At 35.9% G+C, this 18,776-nt stretch overlaps 1 protein-coding gene across 3 annotated transcripts in view; it reads left to right on the plus strand.

Moving 5' to 3' along the window:
- The window catches only part of LOC108969146 (neuropeptide Y receptor), a 229,298-nt gene that overhangs the window by 98,016 nt on the left and 112,506 nt on the right, over positions 1 to 18,776 (plus strand). For all 3 annotated transcript variants that reach the window (XM_018933695.1, XM_018933696.1, XM_018933698.1), the window contains exon 4: positions 2,407 to 2,605. In XM_018933695.1, the coding sequence (XP_018789240.1) occupies positions 2,407 to 2,605 (199 nt within the window). The remainder of the gene's footprint in view (positions 1 to 2,406; positions 2,606 to 18,776) is intronic.

An 18,776-nucleotide genomic window follows, 5' to 3' on the forward strand; every position in this document is an offset into this window, starting at 1 on the left:
ACCTCGAAATACAAGGCAGAATATCTTTTGCCAACAGGTGCTACTTCGGACTGAGTAGGAAATTGGGAAGCAAAGTCCGCTCTCGGCGAACAAAAACCAAAGGCACTCATTATTCACGCCCTGCTATATGGTGCAGAGGCGGGACGATGACAAAATCTGGTGAGTCGACATTTCGAGATTTTGAGAGAAACGTTCTGCCAAAGGTTCATGGTTCCTTGCGCGTTGTCCACGGCGAATATCGCATTCGCCGATGAGATATAAAATGAAGTTGACATAGTTCAGCGGATTAAGAGACAGCAGATCATAGGTCATGTTGCCCGAATGGACGCAAAAGACTCCAGCTCTGAAAGTATTCGACGCAGTACCCGCCGGGGGAAGCAGAGGAAGACCTCCACTCCGTTGGAAAGACTAGGTGCCTGAGGGAAATATTAACGCGGTTCAATCCCGTTTTGACTTAGAGACATATCAGGAAAGGATCTGTCTAAGAGATCTTTTATCCCCCTAAGAGAGGCCTTTATCCTATTCAACACGCATATAAGCGCCCTATTATCAAGAAAGGATTTGCTCCGAATTTCAATAATATATTTTACGGATTGACTGATATTTTGGATAAAATGTTCGCGGTAGAAACTGGGATCCACATATTCGGTGTCCAGGGCTTGAACAGTTTTCGTTATAAGGTGGCCTACTTAACTGCACTATTGAGGCAAGAATCAGATGGAATTAAAAAATCTCTTATATAATAAATTATATATGTGGGAAGTGGGCGTGGTTGTGGGCCTACTCCGTTTATTTTCACACTGAAACAAAACAATGCCAAGGTAATATTACATATCAAATCGATCGAGTAGATCCTGAGACATGAGTTTTTACCTTTATGTTGTGGTACCACGCCCATCGTCTTATTATAACAGCGCTTCCTATAAAGACCTCTCATATCGTTTATTTGAATGTAAAATTTAATGCCTCTTCCGTATTTATTTATTGATTTAACGCGCACTTGGTACTTTTTAACGGACCCGTTAAATAGAGAGTGGCCGAATTTATCATCTGTTTTCATACATTTTTACACTGTCAGTAGGGGTTCTAATGAGATTTGACCTAAGGGAATTTTATTATTTTCGCTGTAGTTCATTTCCACAAAACTTTTGGTCTACAAGTGGCTCGTGCAACTGGAACTTCCAATACCAAATCAATGGTTTATATCTTAATTCACCGCTTAGTTATGGCATTTTATAATTTTTGGTTAATGTCGTGGCATTGGTTCAATTACCCAGAGATATTAGGTGAATAAAAGTACTTGCATTCATAGACAGATGTAGGCCCTTTTCGACTGAAGGTGTTTTTGATTTACCAGGTTCCCCGCTGGTCGTAGGAAAGGGGTCATTATTAACACAAGATTTTATAAGGAATTTACAGAGCTTCGAAAAATATTTTATTCTGTAATTATACGATAGAAAGTTGCACGGTTAAGACACGCATCTGCGCCAGCCAAGCTGATACTAGCAGTTAAGCTGTTTAAATCTGCTACGAAGGCAAAGGTATACATTCTTAAATACCTTTATTTGATTACCTTTTTCAATTAAGACTCAAAGTTTCATCGGCTTCGACTAAGGTTTATAAAATAATTATTAATTAGACTTAAGTCAATATTAACTTACAAAACACATTATGCTGTCTCTCCTGATTCATAGTCTCTGCGAGACTAGGGCCAATGTAATTTAGAATTATTCAGTGACGGTATAAGGATACGCTGAATGTCGGGACGTGGTTTCCCTTGGTGTTTGATTAAGAGAATGATTAAATAATTGTAAATTGAAGTGGTTTTAAGTAGAAATAAAGCTCATATAATTTATGGTTGTGGCCGAGATTTTATTCTAAGGTTTTGCCATTATGAGATTGGACAAATGAGCACAGCGGCTGGCTCGAATAAATTTCATCCGAATGGCCCAATTACCAATTCCAGCTGAAAGGTCGAACATAGTCTTTTAAAGCAACTATGGCTCCGGGTTTATCTGCGTAGACAATCGACTTCGCTTAACCCCACAAAAACCATGCAGGGATGTTAAATCGAACTATTTTGGCCTCAATTTTCATCAATAAATTTATTGTTTTGCTGCTTAAATGGCTTGTTGGTCATCCACAGCAACATCTGCCTTGAAGACTTGTACGAGTTGTATGTTTTAAGCCCGCAAACCAAGATTGTTTCGCAAAATCTTCCATCAAGTGTATTGGTACATTGGTTTTGGAATTTTGATCGCAATCCTTGCTAGACAATTTCCGAGATCTCCACTATATTTTATTATAATAATTTTACTTACATTCTTTTGTTTGTTTTCAGCATAGTTTACGAGATATTATTTCGTTATAAAATTTCTATTAACATATTTCTGTTGCGTGTTGCAGGTACATTTGTCACGAGGAGTGGCCTTCCAACACACAAAACTACTATTATACTTTAGCACTGCTAACACTGCAATTCATCGTCCCTTTGATAGTGCTCATCTTCACCTACACGCGCATCGCGTGTGCGGTCTGGGGCAAACGACCGCCCGGCGAGGCGGAGAACTCACGCGATCAACGTATGGCGCGTTCCAAGCGAAAGGTAAGTGAGAAAGCACCCTGTTTTCTAACATAAAATTTACATGCATATATGCTGAGCATATTTCAGCAATTTCGCGCCTGAGTTTATAGATTGTTGCCACCAGTGTTTGTGGTAGCCCATGTCAGCGAGTTGCGTTTGCCAATAAAGCAGCTTAAAGTGCGGGCATTAGCTGAAGGCGAAAAAGTATTGTGCACGCGTCTGAGTGGGTGTGTTTATGGAGATTTGCAGTGCCACAGGCACAACTAACTACGTAACGCATACTCGCCCACATACACTTATATATATATATATATATATATGTATATACATATATACTCGTATGTAAACATATATATAAAAATACATGTTCGCATGGCACCGCAGAAAGTAATTTACAAGTTGTTTGCTACCTCGCTTTGAACTTCGTGTTGCACATCTGCATACATGCAATGCCACTTGTACTTAAGCGCTTATACATTTTAATTCTTCAGTTACATTATGCAGCTGTGGCAATCTTTAGCAGCGCAATTTTGTTTACTGCCATCCATGGTGCTTGGTGAGTGCAAGTGACGCAGTGGGTGGTGGCTGCTCACCACTACATGCACACTTATTTACGTTGCATGCGCTGCACTTGTTTGGAAATAAACTGTGCTCATATTATTCTGGTTCTTGGGTGTGTAAATATCTGCATATTAGTGTTGTTGGTCACCAAAGTTTGGCAAAGCGCATATTTTGTGGCAACCGCACGATCATATTATTATTTCGTATATTGACAGTTTTGTCGCCACGAGGAGAGTTTCAATAGATGCAGCCAATAATATACCGAACACTATAACGAAGCGTAAGACTTTGTTGTTATTGCTTGTATAACAAGCTATCCAAACCAACAACATATACCTCGATTTCTGCCAGAGTTCAACGGAGTCGAAAATTATTAATATACTACAATAATGGTTAGACCATAGTTACATTGAACTTCCTATTGCAACAATTGCAATCCAAGGCAGCCATTTTTTTTTTTTACTTTTATCTATAAAGTATGAGTTCTACCAAGATTCTTGGAAAGATATTAGCTCTAAAGAATTAATTTTTGCAATATAAACAAGAAAAAACCTTAACTTCGGTTGCACCGAAGCTGAATACCCTTCACAGGTGCATTTCTGTTAGTAACTATGTGTTCAGTTTGTATGGAAGCTATATGCTATAGTAATCCATTCGAAACACTCTATTTTTGGATATTATATAATTATCTTAAGCAGCAATCCAAATTTTGTGAAGATAACACGTCAAATGCGAAAGTTTTCCATACAAGCCCTTKATTCCGATCGTTCAGTTTGTATGGTAGCTATATGTTATAGTGGTCCGATATCGACAGTTCCGACAAATGAGCAGCTTCTCGAAGAGAAAATGACATTTACAAAATTTCAAAGGGATATCTTAAAAACTGAGGGCTTAGTTCGCATATATACAGACAGGCAGATGGACATGGCTAAATTACTATACTATATAGGGTCTCCCACGCTTCCTTCTGGGTGTTACAAACTTCGTGACAAACTTAATATACCCTGTTCAGGGTATAAAAATTTAGTTTCATTAAGTATTACAAATTGTACTGATATGTGTTCATGTATCTGGCGATTTTGTTTACATGTCCAAGAAAACCATCTAATTCAATTAAAAAAAATACTTTTAAATTAAATAGAATTAAATAATCATGATTCAAAGACATAAATCGGTATAACGCAGACATATCGGGTACCATATTTATAGAAAATGTTCGGATTTCCCAACTTTTAACAATAAATTCTTGATCTGGTCTGGATTTGTTGAGTATGAAGTAAAAAAACTCTAAGTAAAATATATTTACATAAGTATATATTATATAAGACACCACCGGACATACACCTGACCTGAAAGTTACAATTATACTCAGAAAATCTGGGTTTAAATTGTTGGAACATTCGGAAATTTTGCACGTTTTGATTTCTTTGAGGATGGATCAAAGTTAGGGGGAAGGTTTTAAAGCTGATATTGATGTCTATACCATAACGGTAGATTTATTGCTCAGGAGAGCAGTATCCTTTAGTGAAGTGACTATTCACTCTGTTAGCAGAGCGGGCACACTAGCCGTGAACTCGCTAACTGTGCCTTCAGGGCTGGTTAAGGAATGCCTAACTTTGTAAACACGAAATGGAATTAAGAAACTTTGTGATAAGACTAGTATGCGTGCCACACGTAACTGTAAAATACGATCGCCAAAGATCCAGTAAGCTCTTTGTCTTAAGTAAGGCCAACCTTTCCATGGATAATATGATACGAGACTTTAGCATTGGCTCTCTTTTTCTCTCAAACGCGTTCCCTGATTATTTGCCAGCGATGGAGATCAGGGAATTTCTGACAGTTGATTTCAGAAAAGGCGGGATGGCAGAAGTAAACCGCTATAATTACCTGAAAAAATTAGTATGAAATGAAATTTCATTGAACTGTGTGAACATATTTTGGCAAAATAAATGTTTATGTGAATTAATTAATGATTTTGCATTTTAGCATTTATATATGTAAGCATTTTCAAAGTGTTTAATTTAGTGTTTTGTATAATTTATTAAATACCCAATCCAATATTTTTCAGCAGTGGCATCATTGGCAAATATTATAAAAAATACGAGTTTTGACAGCTCCTCTCGAATCAAAGAGTCTCGTATCATATTATCCATGACCTTTCCCTAGTTATAGGAGTTCAGTTTAACCGTTTATTGCCTGCTGTAAAATTGAGAATATTACCGGCTGCCAGCTACAGAAGACTAGATGGAAACATCTCAACACCTCCTTATTTATTATTCTAAGGCTTATGCAATTGTGAATTCACACTTTCTGATAAATCCACTGAGCTGGTAGTAATTTTGTGTTAGCCACAAGGTGGCTGAATTAAAGTACATATGATGTCAAAGATCGCCAGGGACATTGATAATTTATAAGTTTCAAATATATAAGTTACAATTAACATTATAAACTTTCCAATATTGACGAATCATAATTAAATGGAGTCGTTGTAGGGATGTAGGTGCTTACTATCACAAAGAAAAAAGAAAAAAAAAAAAGGTTCGATTAAGAGACTCAACGTTGAAAACGCCAAATATGTTGTAATAGCTGACGTAATTCCACAGGAAATAGTACATTACACATAAAATCCGTCAGCCTTTCGGAGTCGAGAATTTGATAAGCACAAGAAGGCATTTCTAACATGACAATAATTAATGTTAATAATAAAAAAACTTATATGTATAGAGAGTGTTTGAGAATACCTTTCATTGATTGCCATCAGTTGTATGTTCTGTTCGCCAGTCTCCAACGAATACAGAGGATTTACAGTGAAGTAACGCTGAATTGCTTCGCTTTCGCTTTACCTGTTATATTAATTTGCGCAAAAACCCGGGCTTGAGAGTTGTAGAATAATTTTATCATATTGTAGTTTCTTATATTATCACAAAGTTTTCGACCGCTTTAAAGGCAATATAATATAACTCACTAATGTTACTTTCGGGTAAAAGATTATACCCGAGTTTGATAGATCGAACGATATGGGTCAACTTGTTTCTAAGAGGATATATCGCTCTCACATCATTGTTTATTTAGGACTCGTTTTTTAGAATGACTTCAGCCTCTAATACAGTCATTGTTCCCCCGGCGGTAACGATTTCGTATGTAACTTTTTAACATTTTCAAGTGATCATCTAATACTTGCTTTACATATCTTTATCTTTATTTGAAAATAATAAAGTTTCTCGATTAAAAGTACCTCTACATTTGCATACTGGTAGTTTAGTTCTGATTATAAAAAAAAAAAAATACTTACAAATCTTTTTATAATATCTTTTTACAAAGAATTTAGTAGTGGAGGTTAGACAATTTTAAAGAAAATAAATGCAAGCAATTTTCAACTGGTAAGCTATAATAGACAGGCAAGCCGGTGCACAGGCGAACTTTAAGGTCAGTGATGGCAATATTTTTGTGACAACAAGCTGACAGACAATGAAAACTTTAGCAACAGCGCATGATAACAAAGGCTTCTGCCACAATGGAAGGCACGTGGATCAACTGCAGGCAGAGTCAGCACGATGGCAACCGAATGGCTGACGCATTTGTCATTGAACGCGTCGAAAGTATGACACTCTATGCAGCACGCAATCGGTTAGACTATTGGCCCGTAACTAGAAACTTTCGGAATAAAATAATATGATTGCAGAAGTGACTAAAGCTAAAATATTGAAGCAAACTTTTTCTAAACACTCTTAAATCGTATAAATTATCTGTGCTCTAACATCCGTTATAGGATCATGACAGGATTCCAGGTAGTCACCGGCTAACAAATGGAATTGGTTTTATTGTCTTGAAAGTTATGTTTTCTTATGGCCAAATCTACACTGTTTATCGTTTTATATCGCTTTTGGTGATAGAAAAGGTGTGGAACGCCCACGATTTAAAGTTTTGAATCCGTTAAACAAATGATAAGGGAGGGCAGATTAATATTATACTCACACTTTTGCTCACCTAACGGTTGTACGTATCACCTCAAACTAATCGAGATAGATTTCTGAAAAAAAATAATCAAAAATGAGATCTGATAAACTGATGTATTGATAGTAATCTATTGCAGAGTTATGCAATTTAACAAAAACTTACAATTAAATAAAGCTAAAAATAAGGGAAAGATTTGATGAGCTAAAATACTTTTGTTGTTAACCAAATAAATAAGGTCATATACTCGCTTAGTTTTAATAATAAATTTTATTTGCACGAAAATTATATGAAAATCATCCTTGAACAATAACTGTATTATATAAACTGTAAGTATAGTAAGAGTTGCGTTAAACCGAGGATGGAAATTCTTTATATTAGGGATAAAATATTTACATCAATTCCATTTTTATTCAGTGATAAGACGCTTTAGTGTTAAGAAAACTTGTCCATTTTGTCTCATTAAAATATTACCTTTTAACCAACTTGAACGGCTTAGATATAGGCGGAAAGAAGACGGAAATCATTTTAGGGGTTATATTGAGGGCAGAGAAAGAGGCGATTTTCATTGTACTGAATTTGACATTGCTGAGGTATTAGCAAAAACATATTTTGCAAAACTTTTATGTGGAAATACTACTCACTGACCGACATATTCAGCATAAAGTTAGATAGCATAACGAAAATTATTATAACTCGGTTCCATCTATTTTAAACGAAACTACATTCAATTAACGTCCCACAGACTAATAACGTCCTGACAAGGTTTCATCAAGGTACCTCACATACTATCATCAGTCATATGGAGTAAAGTTAGCCGGATGTTTGAAAATCCTGATATCCTGATATGGGTGCTAGATCAATTTTTCGCTCAATTGTATTCCCTTTAGGACAAGGATCGAATACTATTATGACAAAGCTGTTCATCTTATAGTGCTATCCAAGAATTCAGCTATTTTTCGACGTCGTCTTCTCTGTGAAATAGCTTTTGAGCCAAACCCTGATCCAACGATTGGAACAAATAATAATCGGTGCCATATCTGGGGGATGTAGAGGGTGGGGAGGACTTCTCATTTAAGCGTTTTCAGGTAGGCTTTAACGGGTTTTTAAAACGTGAGGCCGAGGATTGCCATGCAGCAGAATCACTTTTTCTAATCATTCACAGTCAAGTAGTCATTTTGAAACACACAGTTTCTCAGGGCAGTATCTCCGAAAGCATTACTCGCTTATTTGACCTAAATCGGATTATTCTCATGTTAAATAAAACATTACGTTTAATGCAAAAAACATATTTAATTTTACTAGACCTAAGATATCATTTCTCAGATGTTATGATATGGCCACTCCAGACCAAGCTACATTGCAAATATATGAAAAAGCGCTCAGCATAATTTGAGCAACAATAAAGTCTCCTCCACCATTCACCAATTAGTATTTTGCTAAAGGCGAAAAGATTCAACAAAACGGCATTAGCCTCTAATTTAGACATAAAATTTGAACGGTGGTTCGTTTATTAGTTTTCTATAGATTGTTTTCATCTATTTACCGTTTACTTTTTCGACACACTCGTACATACTTGAGCACAAATAGCGTTTGCCTGTGCGTATTAAATAATAAATCGCTAAAGAGGTCATTGAGCGCCTCTATGTCGCTGTTGACCAGATCAATGATGCTGTGGTGCGGTTGGTGTAACCTCAACATCAGCGTAAATCAACGCGTTAGCGCGGCGATGCAACGTGTGCCAACTTGAAAGCCGTAAATCCGCATTGCTGCATCCCTCCGCTACCGGCGCGATTGTAATTGTAGCTGTAGCAAAATTGCGTGGCACACGCTCCACAAATGCTGCCGCCATTCACTTTTCGGTCCGCCTACCGCCCTACACGGCGATCGAGCTGAAGATGCTACCACAAGTAATTTCAGGAAACCAACTAGAAAGGCGGTTGCGGGTGTACCAAGCACATGGACATAAATACAAGCGCACTTCAACACTTGCGACGCGTTATAGGCAAGTCATGGCATGCCAACACATTATTGCTGCTGCGGAAGATGCAGAGAGGCGGCATCGTTTGGTTTGTGCTTTTGTGTTTTCTTGCTTTTCTTTGGCCTGAAAGACGTAACATGTTGCCAAGCAGGATGGCAAAATTGTAGATTTTTATTGTCTATTGAATTGTTGCTTCGGCCGAGAGGGTGTGAGGATTTTCTGCCGCCGGCGTTGGTCTCACAATGAAGCTTTGCCACTGCGACTGCTGTGGTGCCATCATTCATGGCTTAATGTTCACATTTTGTTTACTTACTCTTTCTTTTTACCTCTTGTTACTTGACATCGTTGCCGTTGGCACCTCGGCGAAATATTGATGTATTTTAATTTGTATGCCCAACCAAATAATTTTGTTTGCGCTTTTATTTGTTTACCAGCACGTGTCAGCACTTGCCGCCTTTTTCTCTGAGGATTGGCTTGTTGAGAATAGTTTAACGACACTATATTTTGTTTTACATTCCTGAGTGAAGTGTTGTCTTCTTAGAAAGGTTGTGCTATCACTTAATATTTTCAAAGCAAACAAAGTTATTGGGGTTCAACATAATTTTCATTTCAACCAATATTAAACACCTCTGTATAGTTATGGGTTAAATGCTATAGTTCTCTGCTATAGTTCTTCGCTATTTTTTGAACAAGAGCAGAGTGCGATTCTATTCTCGCGATAGTGGGGCCTACGTAACCGCAACGGACTCAGAATTTCATTCAGCCTCTCAACTTTATAACGTTTCTCAATATATTAGCGAAATTTTATTAATTCAAATTGACTAAATTTAATATATTGGATATATTAAACTCAACCAGAGAATCGAATATCAATATAATATTCAAGATATATAGAACAAATCGTGCATGTTTACTAAAATATACAGTACAAAATGAAGCGGATGTTCGGAAAGCAAGCAGCTTTCCAAAGTAAACAGAACAAATGCGTTTCTCGGCAAAATCTATTTATTTTATTCAAAACAGTCTTCTTCTGTTTCAATACACCTTTTTGCACGGTCCGCTGTCCGGTCTGGCCGCCAGTATGAAGGTGCTAGCCTTTTGAATGACCTCTACGTCTGCATAACGCTTTCCTTTCATCGACAAATGCATTTTTCTGAAATGGAAGAAATAGCGCGTTACCATATCAGGTGAATACTAAGAGTGGTTAATGGTTAAAATGTGATTTTTGGTAAAATAAACGGTCACAAGCGTGCTTCGAATGTTGGTTTCTGATCAATTTTTAGTCGCCAGTCAGTTTGTGCGGCAGAAACCGTTCATAAGCCCAAATGTTCAGTCAAAATGGGACAAATCGTTGGTTTGGAGATGTTCAATTCCATTTCCATGAATTTCAATGATGATTTCCGCAGATTTTTATGAATTCACGCACGGTTTCGATAGAATTTCCGGTGTTCACGGATTTTGATTGGCCCACATGTTGATCGTCATTTATGTCCCCACGACCCCTTTGAAAACGTTGAACCCACTCGTGCCTCTGTCATAAGCAATCATCGTCATAAATTTCTTTCATCAATGGAAACGTTTCGGTCACAGTTTTACCAATTTTAAAACAAACATTCTGACACTTAAAACGTAATAACTTCACTTCCAATCTATCCAATGTCATGACATGACTCACTGGACAATCGCTAAAGATAGCAGATTCTACCACACCAGTCGGCTTATAGTGCTCCATCATGGGGCACTAGATTCAAAAAGTTCTGTCTACTTTGGAACGTACCTTGTATATGAAGCATATGGAGGCTGGACAAATTTTAACCGGCTTTTACCCTTTTTTTATTGGTAAAAGAACACTTTTTTTTCAGAAAAGTTTATCTATATCTTCAGTTAAAAATCAATTATACATTCAGACTAAAATGCACCTGGAAACATTGCTGTTAAATTTGGATTACGATTAGTAATCAATTAGATTAAATTTGAAAAGGAATGGTATTGATTACATAATTCTCTTTCTAACAATTCCTGGTTAGTAATTAATTATGATTACAAATAATCCAAAAATAGCTAAGATTAGTTAGGATTACGAGAAAATAATCAAATATAATCAAAAGTAATCAAAAAAGTAATTGGCTACTTTCACGGATTATTTTTGATTATTTTTAAAAAAATTTGAAAGCTCATCATTTTGTACTTACATTTCGTTTTGAAAAATTTGCATTGAAAACATTTTGAACAAATAAAACAAAATTAGATAGTTTTTGTATACAAAATAAAGGTGTAATCACTTCAATAACAAAACAACCAATAACATTTTAGTACTTCCTAAATCAAAAAAAAAAAAGGGAAAACTACGTGGAAAAATAATAAAGAAAAGAAATACATTCAATTCACAAAAACACAGTTTTATAATTTACATATATTTACAATTGCCCTTCATTACAACCAATTTTTCAAAAGAAAAATCAGACAATGATTGCCGCCTTGGACTGTTGACGATCCCGGCAAATGAAAACAGTCATTCAACTGGAGCTGAAGACGTTAAGGGCATGTTAAAAAAAAATAAATGCCTCCCTTAATAAATCATATTTTTGGTAAATCTCGTCAGCACTTGCATTGTCATTTAAATAGCTGAAGAACTGCTGTTTTATTATGGATCGTTGGTCAACTTTAATCTGTTCTTGTTTAGAAGAACTTACTTCAGTTTCATCATCTGCAAAGTCAAATCTTTAAAATGAAAAACAAAATAAATGTACGCATAAGCTCACCATCATCACTGAAATCAAAAAAAATCGGGCATAGTCAACACATTCTTAATTTTCCTTTCAAAATGAAATCTTTTACAATTTTTGGCGTAAAACCTGTAAAGTTTCTAAAACTCTGCTGGTTATATCTTCGACAGTTAATTCTGGCAATTCCGGATTTAATCTCAGCAACACCTTGAAACATTTCATTTTGATGCTTTGAGTTAGCACTGTTGCTGCAATTGCAATATTTGCCTCAGGCTTCAACATGGAATATGGTTGGAACCTTTCTCTTAACCTCTGTTCCATTTTTAAAATAAGAGATGATAACTGTTGCAATTCCTRGGATCTGCATAGCTTATGCAGCCTATTGCTCAGTGTGGCAAAATTCTAATGAGCACTTATGCTAGCAAAGGTACATATGTTACATACATATGTGCAATATCTCTAGCTTATAAGGAAAAGCTAAGCCGACGATACGTAAGCATGCATAAGTTAAGTGTTAGTTTGTAAGTTTGTTTGTAAAATTGAACTAATGTTACTAAATTGAAGTTATTGAAATGCAATATTTAAGTGAGTACTATTTTTGGAATTGTCAATAGATGGCAAACAAAATCTCACTGACCGTACTTTGGAAATGTTGGTATTAAAGAAAGCAAATAAAAAATAAATTATGTTTGCCCAATTCTAGTGCGGTATAATTATAAGTCTCTACTCAAATATATGGTTTATTTAGAATACATTTCCTCATACTGCTTTAGCTTATACATATATGTACATACGTAGTATTATTTTTATTCTTTAAGAAACAGTGTTATGTTACTGGAAAATGTTCATTATAACTAAAGGTGTTCACTATTACTAAACCTTTAATGGTAGTGCAATTTGTTTTTCAATATGAATAAAGGTTTATTGATATTGAAATTTTTTCCACTATCACTAAATTTTCAGTGATAATGGATTTTGCTGTTTAACTACCACTGAAGAAATAGAAACCTTATTGTACTTATTTTTTATTGTACTATGCCCAACCCTGATAACAAGTATGTAAAGTATAACATAACACTCACAAAAAAATATACGCAGAGAAATATTTACTTTTTACAAAATACAGAATCAAGAAGAATGCAACAGATTATGAATTATCAAATCGGTGAACACCAGTAGTAACATGAAACACTAGTGCCATAATTTCGCAAAAAAAATAATAATAATCAAAAACAATCAAAAGTAATCTTCGAAAGTAGTCAAATTATTTTTCGATAACTTTTTATTATTTCTGATTATTTTTTCGAAATTTTTATTAATCTTGACTATTTTCCGATTATCTGTAATCGTAATCAATTAGTAATCGTCCGAATGTGAAAATAATCGTAATATAATCATTACTTTACCTTTCAAAAACACAAGCCTACCAGTGGAAAAGGCCTATTACCTGACGATAATATTATATTAAAAAAAGTGAAAGATACGGTACTTAATAATTGTCAGGCAGAGAGATGGCTAGAGAGCTCAACGTCGCTTGCGAGACCGATCGAATGATTTTTGTTCGATTGGGCCACAAAACGCAAAAATTTTTTCAAAGAGAGAGGTCTCTTTGAACATGTTTGGTTGTACGAATACCAATCCTTCATTTATGGAGAGCATTGCAACTGCCGATGAGACATGGGTTTATTAGTTTGGCATACAAACAAGTCAACACTTATCGGGGTGGAACCGATCGAAGAGATGAAACAAAATTCGCTAAAGGAGCTGAATGCCATCCCAAAAATGCTTATTAAAAGTGTGTCGGCGACTGGAAAAACGAATAAGTGTATTACATCTTATGGGGAATACCTTTAAGTTGACGAAATAAGTATTGATGGATAATTAAATATTTTGCCCTTTATTTAAATTTTCGGGTTCATGGTTAATGACGTTTTGTGCGGGTGGAAATTAGAAGAACTGTAATACTAACATTATCATAGTGCCAGGAACAAGCGCATCTACATTAAGTTTCATGAAAATATATTACCTTAGGTTAGGTCAGGTTAAAAAGTGGTTCCTAAAAACAGTTCTCACTGGGGCAGCTTAGAACGCCGGCCATTGTGGTACCCAAAACTCGTATGCTATATAATAGAACATAAGATGAACTGCCGAGATATTTCAATCTCAGTCTTACAAAGGCTGCACAATGGAGGCGAACTTGTCCCTCTGATGTCATTTCCGGCTATATCCCTTGGTTTGCCGATGGTAAGCCTACCGAGATGCTTCAATCTCAGTCCCACAAAGACTTGTCAATGGCTAGAAAAGTTTCTGGATATTTGAACCTCACGTTTTTCCATAGGTTAGATTAGCTAAGAGATCAATTCTCACTCACCTCACCTCACTTAGACAGCGCAGAATGCTAACACGCTGTGTTACCTTAAACTGCTATATAATAGATTATAAATTGCACACCAATCATAACTTCATACAACCTTGACAATTTCCGTCCGTCAATAGTTTTAGTCTTACTTCAAGATTTCATTTCTAGCATTTCCTGCCCATCTACAAATCTCAAGTTTTCAGAAATGCGGTTGAAGGAGGAGAGAATTTCGGCGTGCCCTTGTTCGGAGCCCTTCACATACCCAGCCTCCTTGAACCGTAGAGCGCAAATGTTGTAAACTGAAAAACAGTTTAAAGTTAGGCAATTATGAATTCCTCAAATTACTTGCTTATTTATACCGTTAGGTAAGTAAATATACGCATATAATTGATTCGTTTGTTTTCTATCACTTTCACACGCCCATTGTAAATCAACAAAAACCCTAATTGAAAGCAACCCAATGCAAACAATAACCAAAGGCACAAGTCATTGGTTGCCCGAAAACCACTGCGTCATGGACCAAAACAAAAATGTCGGCAATTGATCAATCTGTGTGACTGGCAAAAGGCAATTGCGGCATTTGTCCGCCGCCCAATTGGGATTTGTGCAATCAAAAATGCATAAATACGCAGGCAGGCATGTAATCGTGTAGAAATAGCCGGACAGATAAATAGATACAAGCTATTTAGGTAATTTAGGTAGAAATTTTTTGTGCCTCGCTGCGCCAGCTGCAGGCCATCGTGTTGCAGTTGCATGTACAACAACGTGTCATGCGTGCCTCTATGGGCATTTATGAAAGCATGCAAAAATGCGCATGTGTGACTGTGTGTGAGTGTAGCACACGTAAATTACATATAGTTGGCGTATGTTGCAAAAAGGCAAAATACCAAATGATGCGACAAAAATTAGTGATGTCACCGAAAATCAAAATTCGATGCGCGTTCATGCGTGCGYGTGTGTGTGTACATGTGGTTGCTGGTTAATATGCATGCGCTTAAGCAGATGCAACGAGGAAACGAAAACTGCTAATATTTCAAAAACCAGTGTTCAAAACCACAGAAACATAAAACAACAACAACAAGCGGCAAGTGCAGTGCCAATGGGCATCTTTCGAGATGAGATTTTGAAAAATGTTGCAGTTCGCCTAAACGAATCGGTTGCTGTGGCATAGCAATCAGCGAATGCGCAGACGCAACAAGCAAGAAATCAGTAAATTACAAAACAAGGGTTTGCTGAAATTTCCTATTATTTCTGCATTTTTGTGTGATCAAGCTAAATAATTGACAAAGTGAACGGCTTGGACAGATGCACAAGCGTGCAGAAATTTATGGCCAAGCAGCGTACTAAGTACAGCAACTAACGGGCTGCGTAAACAGAGATTTGGTTGTAACAAATTTTTGGAATTAGTTGATGGACCGAGTCACTTAGTAGTTGTATTTCAACTACTTTTAAAATAGTACGAAATGGAGTAGTGAAGGGAGAATTCTTTCTAATAGAAAGTTGATTCCTCAACATAGTTCAATTAGGTATTCATTAATACTGATGACAGAGCTCATTCAAGTGAATGTAATGGTTGAATAAGTTCCTCATCTTAAGGCAAGTTCTCTTTATATCTGTTTCCTCGATAATGTTTACTGTTTGGTTCTCCTTTTAGTGATGGCTCTTAATGAATACTCTTACTTATCTGTTAATGCAAGGTTTTAGAAAGTAAGCTCATTTGTGTTTAAAAACATTGAAATGGAGAAGAACGTACCTTTGGCTTATATGACCGTGTTTTAGACTTGAGCTCCAAAAACCTTGACGTCAAGAAACACAGACGTTTTTTCATAAGTTAGTTAAGACTTTTAATCTGAATGTTCTTGCCTTGAAAAGAAGTCAGCGGAGCTTCCATCCGTTTCCGTTCTTATGACAGTCAAGCGGAGAAGCTTTCTTTGAAAGCACATTCGTTCGACAATTTCCAATGATTCTACTGTAGACTAGCTTTGCGGTTGGAGAGTATAATAAGTTTTCCATCTCCGCATATGGAATATAGGTTGTTATAGGAAGTATTTTTATCAGCTGTATATAATAAGAAATACCTAATAAATGCAGTCATTATTTTAGAATTTAGGGCACAAAGGTCAAATTTTGGTTAGCCAAGGTTAATCAGGAACGTGACCAAGAACATTTCAATAACCACCTTTTGTAGGCTCAATAAGAGGGACCTATGTTTTCTTTCTAGGTTGTACTTGATACTTGTTGTTATTGAGTTCAATTTTCGATGCCTCTTTCAAACATTCGAATAGTAATTGGCATTGCCCGCATAGATTTTAGACTTTACACATTCCCACAGTAAAAGGTCTAATGGTGTGATATCACACGATCTTGGTGGCCAATTGACCGGCCCAAAACGGAAATTATCTGCTTACCGAAATGTTCCCGCAGCAATAAATCTATTGATTGTGTACGAAAGTGACCCAATGTCGGCAAACTTGCTGTTTACATACCCTCATGAGCCTTATCGCCGAACAAAGTTTGATTCGAAAATGTCTGATCTTCTTGGAATTTTTCAAGAGCGGTTACGGCTGCTATATCTTCTTCACTACTTGTTGAATGTGGTCTATTTAGCTATATACTATCCAAAATGAATGCCGAGCCTCTTAACACGACTTACGATATTAGATATCATATAGATTGTATTTTTTTTTTTTTTTTTTTTTTTTTTTTTTTTTTTTTTTTTTTTTTTTTTTTTTTTTTTTTTTTTTTTTTTTTTTTTTTTTTGATTATTCGCTTCAGATCTCAGGTCATGAAATTTTCAAAATCCCTTATTATTTAGCTAGTGGCACTAATAAGTTAATATAGCGCTGGTGGACTGATACAAAAAATTTTGACTAACTTCTGACTTAAGTTCTTCACATAAATATAGCTAGTAATAGAGTAAAGACCAATACTGTTCCAAATTATTAAAGTTTTTCAATAGTTCCAAAGCACTTCGCAAACAAAACAAAGGCCATGTAACACATTCACTTGTGCATTTTATGTATGTATGTAAGTACATAGCTGATAATGTCGGCAGATGGTTATCGCTATAAAAACAAATGAAAAGCAAATAATCATAAAAAATCGGAATTCGAAAATGAATACAAATTTTCAGGCCAGCTGATGTGCAGGTGATCAGCGTACATATTGGTGTTTAGTGGTCGCCACAGAGTCGCGCAACTTTCCAAAGCGCGCGCGATTGCCTCACCAACGCCTCCCATTTCGGTATCTCGGCGGCAGAGTCTGCGGCGATGCACGAAAATGTGGACAAAAATTTATAAAATACAACTTTTTACAATCATCTTCATTTCGTATAGGCAACGTATGGCAATCGAGTGTGGGTAATAGAAATTTTAGGCAAAACAGGATGTCAGCGCATGCGAAATTTAATTAAGCCACAAACGATCGATGCGTTGCGGTATACCAATAATCCGCTACAAACAAATATGATGAGACAAAATAAATGAATAAACACCGGTTTGATTGCAAATATTGTAATTGCGGAAATTCTCACGCATACGTTGTGACAACAAAAGTAAAATAGTTGAATTTGTGGATTCATTTAAATTCATTCATTAAAATTATTTATTAAATTGTGCGAAGGAAGCGTTTCATTGGCCAATGTATGTAGAACTGTACATACAGATACATATATAATCTGTTTCATAGATTTATTGAGTATAACATATGTACATTGCGACAAAAAGTACTCGGAAATTGTAAATAAACACAAAATACTGTTTTCATATGCACTTTTAAGGAAGGCCTTCAGCTCCTTCGGTGATTTTTGTTTCATCTGTTTGATCGACTGAAAATGGGTTTCTTCGATGATTGTCAAACTCATACATCCATGTCTCATCGGCAGTTGTAATGCTTTCCATAAATGTGGGATCGGAATTCACACGGTGAAGAATATTCGAAGAGACCTGTTTACGGTACCCTTTTAGAAAAAAATCAGCTTTATCGGGAGGAGTAGAACTAGAACGCGTTTCATTCCCAAAATATCCAACTAAATCATTCGAAGTTACTCGCGAGAGCTATTTTGACATTTCCCCAACACTTGCCTCAACATTCGGAACGATTGCGAACACGATTTGCATAGAAATACAAAATTTGAGAAACAATTCTTTTTCCATATTTTTATCCGTTGTAAAAATTTTAACGATCTACTGAGCTGTACCGACTTAAGCAGCTGCTGTAAGCAAACTGGTTGTCATATAGAGCTTATATGTGGTATAATAATTAAAGATTATTTATTACAAGTATTTCCGGGTGCCCTTTTGTCACAAGGTATACTAGAACTCGCTTTTTATAATTTTAACACATTAATAAATTATTTAAAATAATAGAGTGAAATAAGGAGTGAAGTTAAGATCCTTTTTTTTTATCCCAAATTTTAATCCTTAATGTGTATGAGAAATTTTTTTTTTACTCTCTTAAACACCATGTTATATTTCAAAGCCTGTACACTTAAGATTCATCGCAAAATTTTGCGTCTGAAGAAGATTGAACAGCGCCTCAGCAAATGTTAGATAACTAGTCTAATTTTCAGAGTAGAGAACATTAGAAAACAATGGCAAATGTAACAAAAAA

Source organism: Bactrocera latifrons, unplaced genomic scaffold, assembly GCF_001853355.1.
Source record: "Bactrocera latifrons isolate USDA-ARS-PBARC rearing strain unplaced genomic scaffold, ASM185335v1 scaffold_241, whole genome shotgun sequence".
NCBI lineage: Eukaryota > Metazoa > Arthropoda > Insecta > Diptera > Tephritidae > Bactrocera > Bactrocera latifrons.